At 35.0% G+C, this 13635-nt stretch overlaps 1 protein-coding gene across 1 annotated transcript in view; it reads left to right on the plus strand.

Annotated features, from left to right (window-relative positions):
• The first annotated feature begins 1645 nt into the window (after nucleotides 1-1645).
• LOC132101275 (rho GTPase-activating protein 42-like) overlaps nucleotides 1646-13635 on the plus strand; it is a 111127-nt gene continuing 99137 nt past the window's right edge. The window contains exon 1 of the mRNA XM_059506096.1: nucleotides 1646-1993. Coding sequence (XP_059362079.1) covers nucleotides 1840-1993 — 154 coding nt within the window. The 5' untranslated portion in view covers nucleotides 1646-1839. The remainder of the gene's footprint in view (nucleotides 1994-13635) is intronic.

Raw genomic sequence — 13635 nt, forward strand, 5'->3', positions numbered from 1 at the left:
TAAAATGAAGAAAATAAGTGTGGGAAAATACAGCAAAAGTGACACTGAAAAAGCGGGTGGTCACTGATGCATTCTGGTCTTCGTAGCTCGTGTCATCGTAAATCACCAAATCTAACTGAAAATAAACGGCCTTTGGTTGCTTTGTCGCTACAAATGCGAGTCAGTGTGAATGCCTCTTTATGCTGTCTGTTATGTTGCACAATTGTTTTACACTAGTAGCATCTCATTTTACTGCTGCTGTCTTTCAGTTTTAGAGTGATGGAAAATGGAGAATAGCATATGTAAATTAGTTGGCCAAAGTGTTTTAAATTCTTCCTCATGCTTCGCATCGACTGAATGCTCATTTGGAATTTGACATCATTATCGTCCCAGCGTGCCCTGTATTTGTGGCCGACTCTACCAGCTCCAATTAGGCTGAAGTCTAATTACTTACATTTAGTAAGGTATTAATTCAGAATTCACCCTCTCCCCACTCTCATTAGTCCCGGCATAATCTATCAGACTGTATAATTACAGCTGCCTGTTTGGAGTATAGAAAAGGGTAAGAAAAGAACTAAACGTGCCCCTATGACATGACGATATTCATCGACTGACGCATAAACATGATTTCTGTTGCTTTATAGTTCACTTTGGTTGTTTTATTTCCTTGGTTGGCATTAATGTGGTTTTGGTAGTTTTACATCGGGGTTATAGGTGGTGTGAGTGAACGGTATAGCCCTTTAAGGAGTTGTTTGAGCGTTCGGTTTATTGTAGCCACATACGTCTAGCCATGTTTCATCAGACCTTGAGAACCGCCGCAGGTCATCAGATATCCAGAAGCTTTCCTGATGTCACACAGATAGATGCACACTGCTGTATGACCCTTCAGGCTGTACAAGATATTGTCAAAGCGATCTTTCTGATATGTTGCTCTGTATCTCTCTCTCTCTCTCTCTCTCTCTCTCTCTCTCTCTCTCTCTGAGGATAAAGTGAGTCACTTTTCTCTTGTGCACTTTGTTGAGTAAATCTGCACTGTTTGTGTTTTTACATGACCTGGGTTTTTATTACCTGTAAGGCATCTATGAACACCATCATCCATGGCTGTAGATCTGAGGAGGACATGTCCGCACGTCAACACCAACAATCAAAAGTGCAAGATGCCCCTGGCCACCACTTATTGCCCCTTTTGTCCCAAAATCTAGTCATGAAATGTTATTTCTTTCTATTTTTGTGTATATGTTTTTAGATTTGTGGAAATAGTATCTTTATTTTAATGTAACTGGTAGGCTATTTATTTTTAAAATTATTCTTATTATTGTTTGTGTGGTTATTGCACTAGATGTATATTTTAGCTTCAATTCTGAAACCTATACAGAGTAAAACTGAGTGAAATAATTACTTCAAATGTTGACTAGATAGTTAGTCTTTGCAAAAACTGTAAACGAAAAGCTGCTGTTCTGCTTCGAAGGTGAATTAATCCTTGGCCTCCTTCTTCCTCGGGTAAAAACAATACACTCCGAGGAGCCCAATGTGACTTATCCCAGAAAAAAAATAAAGAGGGGAGATTTTTGTGAGCAACTTATCTTATTAACGAACGTTGACTAGTGAAGCCATACAGCAGGTTTACGGGTGTTATCTAATATAGCCAGCAGGAGTCTCATGATCCCAGACTGGCTGCTGCAGAAGTTTGGCTTGATGAAAGTTCAGAGCGCGGAAGTGAAGAGAAACTTTCGCACGAGTCTTTGGAAGAGAGCGACACTTTCCGCGTTTGAGTGTGATTAAGGAAGATTAATATGAGCCAGTGTTTCTGAGGAAATACCGAGTTGCGTTGTTTTGAGGGACTTTATTTTAAGTCTGATTATGGGGTTGCCGACTCTAGAGTTTAGTGACTCTTTTGTGGACAGTCCGGACTTTAGAGAGAGCCTCAAATGTCACGAGATCGAGCTGGACCGAACAAACACGTTCATCAAGGAGCTGATTACTGATGGACACCAGCTGATCTGCGCGCTCAAGAGTGAGTACCAACACATCAATACACATCAATAACACCCGCATCCCTAATATCACTGTTCATGTGGGCTGGAACTCAATACCTAGTGTGCTGTCTACTTAGAAAACGTGTGGTCAGTATAGGCGGGAGTGCGCGTGGGATGCTCAACAATGGAGTCTAGGTATGCGTCTCACTAGGTTTTTAGACACAGCCGACGTGATGAATAAGAAATATCCGAGTTTGTTTATTCTCCCATGTGATCACTAATAGTAATAATAAAACATGCAGAACTTGTATTAGAAATACTATAAATCATTTTTCCATAAACAGATGTCCAATTTTTTTAATAAAAATACACAAAATCACTGATAAAATTACTAACAATCCACATGTAGCTGTTTTTAATCACATAATTTTAGCCTGACCTCATTGATCTTTCTGTGCTGTATCAAAAAAAAAAAAAAAAAAAAAAATATATATATATATATATATATATATATATATAAATCGAACAAAGATATTTTAATTATTTTAAAACATAATATTTAGCTTAACCCTGTTCCTGAATGTCATCCCTTCCATTTCATTATAAATATGCCTTTCTGATAAGATAAGTTAATATACATCAAGTTATGTAATAAGTTAACTATAACGATACCAATTTTTTTTTTTTTTTTTTGCTGGTCAGGGTAGAGAGACAGAAAAGGAGAAGATACATTGTGAAATGTCAACATTACTATTTCAGTATGTTTGTGAGATAGTATCTTCTCATAGTTTATCTGAAGTTCTAAATGGCGAATAGTTTACTGATCGGGGTTACAGATACATTGAGACTGTTGTGTTTCTCAGTGTAGTCTGTCACTAGAGGCCTTTGGTTTATTAACTGATCAGTGCTTTTCTTGAAAAAGGGATCATGGTGAAATGCAGGTACATTTTTTAGACCGGTCTAGTATGCAGGATGCCAGCGGTGCTCAGATTCTATATTTCCAACCTGATTTCATGGAAAAGCATAGTGATTTCATACAATGTGAATCGATTTTTACAAGAAATTAAGCAGGTCCACTAACCTCACCCCTAAATCATAACTGGGATTAAAGTATATCAAACGCATTCAAACAAATCAGCCACCCAATTTGCCAAAACGTATAATAGGAACAGCCATGAGATTGTGCTGGTATTTACAGTACATTCTTGAAATATGCAGCTGTGCTTGCATCCATGCATGCTTTTTCAGCTAGTATTTGTCTACCAAATGCATGAACGTAGATGTATTGTACTCTGTGTGGAATGCTGGAATTGTGATTCTAGATGATTGTGGGTAAATACAGTATGAACCCCCCTCAAGGTTGCCCCCTGGATTATCTAATTCCCATGCCAAGGCCGTGGAAATGCTGTGGCTTCTTTTGTGTGTGTGTGTGTGTGTGTGTGTGTGTGTGTAATTGAGGCTTTCAATATTATGTGGCACCGCTGACCTTCAGACATAGAAACAAAAGACAACTTGTTTTTAGTGAATGCCACATTAGCTCTAATAAAATACTGTAACAGCAGACAATGGGAGAACTGTTTAATGTTTGTTAAATAAATAATTAACCCAACTATGAAAATTATTTTATCATTTAAAGACCCATGTCTTTCAAAACTTGACTGACTTCGTTTCTTTTTTTAGTTCTGAAGGCTGTGCTTTCTAATTTTACTGTGACAGTTTAAAAACTTAAAAAAGGACACAAAAATTCCATAGAAGTAATATAAGTGGTCAGTGTGACTTGTAGATTATTTTCCAATTCCTCTGAAGCCATATGATAACTGTAGATGAGTTTGTTTCTTCATATGAGCAGATTTGGAGAAAAAATCTGTTCAGAAAGCATATTCCGTTACTTAAGCACCAATGAATCCTCAGCTGTGAATGGGTGCCGTCAGAATGAGAGTGTAAACAACTAAATAAAAATATTACAATAATCTACAAGTACTCCACATGACTCCAGTCCATCAATTAACATCTTATGAAGTAAAAAACTGCATGTTTATAAGAAATAAATCCATCATAAAGACATTTTACCTTTAAGCATTTGCTCTTGGCCAAAATATTAGTCCATAAACCATAATAACGCATCCTCCAGTGAAAAAGCCCATCACCTGTTGTCTTCTCACATCAGAATCCATTGACATACTGTACTGTACATACTGTTTTTGCTTGTGAATGGCACTTGATCTGTGCTAATTTCTCTTATCCATGTTTCACTGGAGAAAGTAATCATTCATAATTCAGCTGCATGGAAAAGAGCAAATAAGAAATATTAAAAATCTACTCTTTTGTGTTCCATGAGAAAAGTCTTAAGGGTTTGGAAAAGCATGAAGGTGAGTGAATGACATGATTTTCACTTTCAGGTGAACTATTGCATTTAAGTTACTTGTCTATTAAAGTTACTTTCATTGAATTATCGTGTCTTTTAGCGTACTTTGCGTGGAACACAGGTCGAGACTACCTTGCAGTTTAATGCACAAAAAAATATCAGTTTCAAAAATTGTACCAAGACTAATTGTCCTAAAAGGTCTTTAACTTTGCTATCTGCCCAGCAGGAAACCTTTAAAACTAGCATTTTCTTTTATCATTCAGAGGCGCTTTTATAAGTTCTCTCCATTCAAATGAACCCAAATGAATAACACTGTGTCTTTCACACTGATGTGTCACCGGGCGGCAGTGGGATTTTGTTCACTTCATTCATTGCTTCAGTGGGGTGCATGTTTTTGGAAAGGTCACATAATCCTGTGGTTAACGGCGACATATAGTGACTTGGTTAGAATATGGGGTGGTAAATTTTTCTAGCTTTTTCTTAATGTAATATAATAGATTCTTTATGCTTCTTTACCATATTGTCCCCTTCTTTGAGTGAGACAGAAATAATGATTTGACTTTTACTTTTTTTAAGCAAGAAAATTGCAATGTAATTGAAAATATACAGTTGTTACCTTTTTTTACATTTATAAGTACTTTATGGGTTGAAATGTACAATATGGGTGTATGAATATAGTTACTTGTTATATATTATAAATCTAACTCTATCCCCAAACTTAAGTACAACCATTTTCATATTTTAATTAATAAAATGAATTCTGAATATTTGTATTACAATGCACAATTAAAAAGAAAAATGTTTTTTGGGGTCATTTTTTAATAGCACCATAAGACTTGGATAAATGATCTCAGAAATTTGATTAATTTTGAAGTTTTAAAGTAGGCTTGTTTAAGATAATATAATATGGCACCAGAAGTCACAGAACAGAATGAAATGTTATAGTTTCAAATAGAGTAAACGTACCAGCTGCTTTTTTAAATAAATGCAATCAAAAGCATAACCGATTAATGCTGTTAATAAGATATTCATAGATTAAATTAGAATTTGTAAATGTTCATCTCAAAAGTTTTTTACGAGAAATTTTACATAAATTACATACAAATACTCTGTGGCATAAGTTGCATACGCGACACTGTCCCTGGGTACTTTTTGTTTTTGCTTTTGCATTGTTTTAATAATTGCCAGAAACATACATGCTGACAGTATGTAACACTGAGTCACAATTGTGATAGGCTACGTTCACACTGCAGGGCTTAATGCTCAATTCCGATTTTTTGAAAAAATTCGATTTTTTTGCAAGGCCGTTCACATTTCCAATTAAATGCGACCTTTTGTGATCTCCTGTGTGAACGTGAAATGACCCAGAAGTGATCTGCATGCGCAGAAGAGTACTCAACGGCCAACGACGTCACTCGTTGTTTGCGGAAGTAGCTAAACATGGATGTTATAATAACAGTGTAGTCAACAGCGGAGCTCGTTTAGCAATATTAAAGTTATTTAAGCAGCATAATCCGCCATGGTTGTTGTTTATCTTCTTATTCCCGCCTACTTTAACGCAGAATTATGACGTTTGTAGCGTATCAATGAAGTACGGGTCGGATAAATGTGACCTGGCTGTTCAGACGGAGGTCGCATTTCAAAAGATCTTTCATCACTTTTGAACACATCTGAACTTTCATCAAAAGATCGGATTTAGGACCACATACCCAAGTGGCCTGGGTCGCATTTGAAAAGATCGGATATGTGTCGTTCAGACTGTCATGAAAAGATCAAATACAGGTCGCATACGGGCAAAAAAATCGGAATTGGGTCGTTTCAGCCTGCAGTGTGAACGTAGCCATAGTTGGTGGTGACACCTCAATTTTTTTAGAGATTAGTTTGTAGACTGTTAACTTTGGTGTCCTTACATCCATATACCCAAATCTACAGTACACCCACATCTGCGGTTTACTTGATTAATGCATGCTGTTCATTTAATTTTTAGTGTTTAATCAGTGCACATGTGAATCCAAACAAGAATTGTTCATATTAGGAGCTAGCCATAATACATTGCAGCTGATATATTATAAACCAGTCTAGCTCTGCTTCAGAGTTTCTCACCCAGCAATGGAAGTTTGAAACGAACTACGGCTCTTCTGCAAACATGATTAGTCCCATCTAATTCTGCAGCAGAGAGTCTGTCAAGGTAATTAAGGGGAGCTCAAGCTGAAGAGACTACTTACCGCTGTAATGGGTCAGAGGTGCTGCCTGATCAAAAGGCCCTTTGCCTTAAGAAGGTGATTAGTGATCTACAGCACTGAGTAAGAAGGATGACAGGGTCAGATTTCAGTCCACATTAAAATAATGATGTCTGTGTAACTGCTATACAATTGCTCCTCATCTCTGAGTGAAATATTCAGGAAGAAGTATTGTACATTGGAGCCTAAATTTGTACAGGCTGGCGATTTTTTTCAATGTGTGTTTTCTGACTGCGTGCATTGGTCATTGGTTTGACTTTGAGGAATAATGTACAAATAACATAGCTCAAAATGTACATTGGTATGAAGGTTCAAGGTACTTTATTTAAATGAAAAACATATCTTTTGGTATTGCTCGCGTGCAGTTATTATCCCTCAGTGTGCCAAGGTTGCTGACCCCTGTGGTAAAGGAACGTGAATGCCTAGGTTAGTTGAGATCCATTTGTAGTCTGTGAGATTGCCGATTACCGTAGAAAATAATGTTTACTTGTTCTCAGAAAAATTGCTTTCGGTAATGCATGTACAATGGAGATTACATGTCACGGCACTCTGAAGGCTTTATACAACTCGAAAAATGTATGAATCCAGCGCAATTCTCAAGCTTGCAGCATTATAACATATTTTTAGCAATGATTTGGTCAGTCAGCCTTCTAAATGTTTACAGCACACGCTAAAATATCAGCAAATTTAAACGACTCATTGGCAGTAATTATAGCTGTTAATAATAACAAAGGTCACACTTATAATTATGCTAATTTGATCTAATGCTTTTATTAAATTTTGTATATTTTTGTATATTAACCTAGAAATTTATAAGATTATTCACTATATTTTAAGACATAGGCCTTCTTAATGTTTTTCCGTTTTGTACAAGGTAATTAAAGCAACTGAAGCACTTATTAATAATTAACATGATAAAAAAAGCTGGTTGACTTTTCCGTTTGTTGACATCATGAGGTAAGATTCAGATGGTAAATATCATATTCATTTGGGTGTCCACCTTAAAGATAATCACCATTTATAATGAAACCGTCATGTTTAAAAATATGATATTGATCATATCATATAATAAAAAAGCACATTTATTGTTACTACTGTAAAGCTATGGCAAACTATTATAGGATGTCCTTTGATGCTTTCAGAATCTTTACTTTAATATACATTATACACTATGGGAGAAGTGAAAAGCACATTTTTTTAATGTATACCTTTAGACCTACCATCAATTCTAAGCTGGTTTTAAAAGCAGAAATATAAATGTATAAACATAAAAGCGCTTATATTAAAGGTCAGAACTAAGTACTCATGAGTAAGGACTGATTCACAAAGAACGTGTTTTTCATCCCAGTGCACTATTTTTCCATTCTTTTTCTATGTAAACAAGCTCTAGACCGATGTATTTGATCATCTTGCATGTTTTCCTGTCGTGCATCTTTTCTGAAACTGTGGTTCCAATCGTAATCCTGGAGAACCCCCAACACTGCACGTTTTTGATGTCTCTCATATTTGACACACACATTTGAGGTCTTGGAGTCTTTAATAATGAGCTGATGAGTGTGTCTGAGCTGATGAGTCTGGCAGTTCTCCAGGACCAGGATTGGGAACTACTGATCCAAAGCACAACGCTAAAAATAAAGTAAAAATAAATTAAACTTGTTAAAAAATGGGCTTTGAGACCTTGCATTTTTTCTATTACACTTCCCACATCTTTGCTTTGAAAAACTAGCAATGCTATCTTACAACCAATTCGTATTTATTTTACGAGGTCACTAATTTGTACAAATTTTTACAACCTAACTTGTACGATTTAGGTATAGGGGCGGGGTTATGTGTAGGTCATTTGTTCAAATTCATATGAGTTGTGCAACTCGTAAATTATGTATGATTTAGCACAAATCACATGAATTAGCAATTTGCACGTTTTTGAAAATAGACCATTATTGTCTATATGTAAACTATGACAATGCAAATTTATGAAAATGGTGATTTCATGCACAAATGTACAGCATGTTCAGTCTATATAAATCCAAAATGTGCATAGACGTGTACTATTGCCAACTACTGGCCTGGCATGTGAAAAAAAACTTGAAAAAAACGCAAATAACAGTTTTCAGTTTCAATTTCAAATTTTAGTACAATCATTGTCATGCAAACTAAATATGATAAGAATGTAATTTTGAACTGTTAATTATTATTATTGTCATTTTTTACTGTAGTTTAAGAAAATTAGGAGCAACATTGCAGACATAAAAAACCACAAAAGTCCACATTGTGGGATTCATAAGTGAGATTCGTGCTCACCCCGCTCTTGCAAAGAACAAGCTGCCAGTGCACTAAATTTGAAAAAGCATTTCTCTTCCTCTATCCCTGCATTAGTAAGGTCTCTGTTTGGATTTCACTAGTCTTCTGGGAGTAGTGTGGGTTTATGTGAGTAAGTGCAATGCTCCAGGGGCTTTGCCACAGGAAATGCGCTGTAAACAATGTTGGGTAGACTTGTCCTTTCCTCCCACACTGATAACTTTCCTCACCGACAGTACTGCAAGTGTGTGCCTGTGTCTGTGTTTGTTCTGTCAGTAGGACTCAGGATGCTGAGAGGCTAATTAATCTGAACAAAGATTGGTTTGTGGTTTGAGTTATTTACACAGTGAAAGGGTCTAATTCTTCAAGGCTCTAAGAACCAAGATACACAGTTTCCACTGTGTTAGAAAATGTGTCACCAGCCATTCCATCTATAACAATGTCAGCGTGAATAAGGCTTTGACCTTTATAGATTCACTCCCAAGAGCTGTTGCCTATTATGACCTGGAGTCCTGGATCAGAGAAACACTCTTTATTGACTATAACATCATTTAACATCTCTAATGTAGCTAAATGAACATACCTGGATGGTGTGTCAACAGATTATGTTGTTTTTGTTATGCTCGCTACAGATACTGTGATACAGTATAACTTATTTGCTGCAGGTTTTTTGTTGTTACCTAAAGCACAAAAACGGTTAACATGACACAGTTTTCAACTGAAAAACCTTATATACATTTTAGACATTCATTTACAAGACAACGGCATTGAGGGGGCCTGAAAATGCAACCTAGTGAAAATGCAAATAATACCATTATCGCCTACCGTAAAAAAACCGAACTGCCCATATGTATTACATATTCAATCTATAGTAATATGAATGTGCGTAGGCGCATAGTGTTTCTTTGCAAAGTGACATCGCCATCTACTGGCCTGACATGCATAATACAGCATTTTTAGTCTTTTTCGCAGATCTGTGAAAACAACATTGTTGTCTGTGCACAAAGCTTAAAGGTTTTTCACAGTGATAAAGATAAGAAATGTTGCTTGAGCAGAAAGGGGATCTTATTATAATATTACTAGGGTTAGGAATCAAAAATCGATTCCAATTCCAGATTTGGATACTTAAAGTCAGGAATCGGATACTTGTCAAATTAAAATTTCATTCCATATGGAAGCCTGTTATTGCCACTGAACAAAAAAGGGGTTATTGCTTTTTATCTCACAATTCTGACTTTCTTTCACAGAATTAATAAAAACTTGCAATTGCGAGTTATAAAGTCACAATTGCGAGATAAAATACTTTTTATAATATTTTAAATACGTATCTGAGAAATAAAGTCAGAACTGTGAGATATAAACTCACAATAGCTAGTTATAATGTCAAAATTGTGAAATATAAACTCAGAATTGCAGGGGGAAAAAAAGTCAGAGATTCGAGATATAAAGTCAAAATTGCAAGATAAAAATCTTTTATATCACAATTGACTTTTTTTCTCAGAACTCACAATTGTGAGTTTATATCATGCAAGTCTGAGAAAAAAAGCTTCCATAATTCTGCCTATCAATTACTATGAGTTTTTTTTTCTTTATCTGTGAGGACCTGACCTAGCGATCTGCCAGGACCTTGCTCGCTAATTTAAGCGCTCCAAAGTTTGACTAAGTATAAGTATAATATCTGTGGTAGCTAAACATGTTGCAAGAGAGGTGTCACCTCCAACATTACAAAGCACTTTAATTTAATAGATTGTTAAAGTTTGCGAACATGATTCAAGCACCAATGTTATTCTGTTCCTAAATCACAATTATTTTTCTGTTTCATTCAACCTTTGACGTGTGTGATTAATGTTGTGATCACTTGTTGGTTCATCCGTGCAGAGTACAATCACACCAGTGTGATTAGAACATTTAAATTTGCGTTCGCTCTGCCATTGTCCTAAATAGAGCAGCTGTCATCTGTCATGAATGAAACTTCACAGTCTTTTCGACCACACTGTATCATTTTTTCTCTGTTACAAACATTCAAATCACAGAAGTACTGGGATAAAAGTTTATAGTTCGGATAGAAACTCTGATGTGTATGGTAACGATTAAAATATCGATAAATCGATAAAATTAAAACGATACCCAACCCTAAATATTACAGCCCCTTAATCTGCAAGTTTACATCCACAACGCCGCCATTCTGTTTTCGCAAGTGACAATGATGTACCAGTTCTAGCGCTATGGTGAAAGTTTGAGCAAAGCATGTTAACTGGTCTGTCTTTGGCGGCACTGATGAGCACAGAACACTATTTAGAGTCCTAGCCTCCGAGGAGACCAGAGAGCAGTGGATTTAATGATAGATTTATTGTATACTGCATTAAGCTACCATTCAGATTTAATATAAACATGATTTCTTTCTTAGCTGTGTACCTTCACAGACATTTTGTAACTCATCTGTGATTTTAATGTAAATTTGTTTGTATTTGACAGTTTAAGCAGAATAAGACACAAGTTAAGTTTTAACATGCCACTTTCTGTGTGTGTGCTTCGGATGTGGGCACTATCAGAAGTTTAAACTAATATGGTTCAAAGAGCAATAGACATGATAATCAAAACCAAACAGATGTTTTTAGCAGAGTATCTGAGGAACAAGTGGTAATCCACAGCCCTTTTCAGGAAAAGGGGCGGGGAGCAGCAGCTCATTTGCATTTAAAGAGACATTTTGAGCTGAAACTTCACGGACACATTCTGGGGACACCTGAGACTTATATTACATATTGTAAAAAGGGACATAATAGAGTCTCCATTTAAATATATTTTAAATTGTAAAAATATTACAGTATTTTTTTATTAAATCAATGCAACCTTGTTGAGCATAAGACTTCTTCAGAAACATAAAAAAATAATTGTTTTGAACTTTTAAATGCCAAAAAAAAAACAATTAAAATACAAAAACAAACAACAATAACAGAAACTTTAAAAAAATAGACAAAAAATGTAAATATAATTAAATATAATAATAGGTAATAGAAACCAACCAAACATATTCAAAAATAATAACAACTATATCATATGAAGGGTACTAAAATATCCAACTTTTATAAATGGCTATGTCTCTGACCCTCTGGCTGGTGCATGTAGATGTGCATGACCTGGATCATTGTTGGATTGTCATTGTTGGTTTATGGGCTCTCGGTTGACTTATTGTGTATTAGAACTCCTTCCAGCAGACAGAAAAACATATTTATTTACACAGCAATCAGTGTTTAGCTACAGTATTTATATGTTGCTTGCAGAAATATGTTTGCAAAAGAAAAACTCTTGGCCTGCTGGTTTGACAACCTTGATCAAAGCCTTGTTTCATTCTTTGAGGTTTTATATCAGGGGGGAACAAAATCTGAAATTAAGCCCATTTATATTTTTTGATCCATGTTCCTAGTCTTTCTGTGCATTATTCATCAGGGCAACAGTTGTCTTTGTAATATTCTATCAAAATGTAATTACGTGCTCTGCCTTTGAAACGTTCCTTTTTAAATAACTAGGAATCACTTTTACTTTCAGTCACATTTTTCAACCACTTAGCTCCATTCTGGTACATAACAAGCACAGTTTATCTTGTTGAATATCCTGGGTCCTTTTGAAATATATCACACTGTTGAAAAGAAAGTTTCAGTGCACTAAGTAAAGATATGGTAAGTTACAGAACTGAAAACCTCTTTCTCAGTCCAAACAAACCATTAACCGAAACTCGGCTGAACTTCCTGAACTAGGTACAGTTATCAGTATATCATGATTATTTTTCTCAAGATGCTGCAATGTTTCTTCAGGTCTTTCTATATATTTTAATCTATATGAATGCATTCACAAATGTTCTTACAAGTAAATGAATGAAGCAGCAGCAGGTTGTAGATATGAATAAGTGTTACACTTTATTTTAAGGTGTCCTTTTTACAGTGTAATTATACATTTACTGTAAGTACAGAGTAATATTAACTACATGTACTTGTACTTACTATATGGTTAGGATTAGGGTTTGGCTTATTATTTGCATATAATTATCCATACTTTATGGTAGTTAAAATAATAAGTATTTAAAGGTGTAACAACAAGGGCACCTTAAAAATAAAGTGGTACCAGAATAAGTGTAAAGTCTAAAACTGTTGTTTCTCAGGTCTTTACTACAAAATAAAAATATTGTTTACCTTTAAGAAGATATTCCATAAATGTATTACTATTGTACAGTAGAATCTTCTTATTGTACTGTTTTATTTCATTATTTATTTTTATTTACTCAGTCAAACTCTGTTGTGAAGTAATTGAAAACTGAAATGAAAATTGTTAATTTTTTTAGTTGATTACTTATTAGTTGAATTATATATTAATTTAATTACCATCATTTTTGGCAGACTATTTGTTTTAAATCATAAAACTCAGAGTCCAGAAAAATGTGAATTAGAATTGTATAGGGCCGTTTTATTTTTAAATAATAATAATAATAATAAAACACTAAAAATGAATGTATTATTTCAGCTGATTAGATATTCTTTCGATTATTACATTTTAATTAAAACATTAAAATGCAGTACAAGTAAATTAAAAACATATAAAGGGGCATAAAGTCCAAATTTGATCCTACATTCAGTGTTGATTGTTTTATGAATTTGTCACAATTGCAGACTCTTCAGAAAGGCTGTATTTGAATGATTGGGAAGTGTACTGGACAAGATGACAAAGTAAACACTTTCTCATTTCACATGCAAATAGGGCATTTAAATAAAAGCTTTTAAGACAT

Source organism: Carassius carassius, chromosome 23 (assembly GCF_963082965.1).
Source record: "Carassius carassius chromosome 23, fCarCar2.1, whole genome shotgun sequence".
NCBI classification, from domain to species: Eukaryota; Metazoa; Chordata; class Actinopteri; order Cypriniformes; family Cyprinidae; genus Carassius; species Carassius carassius.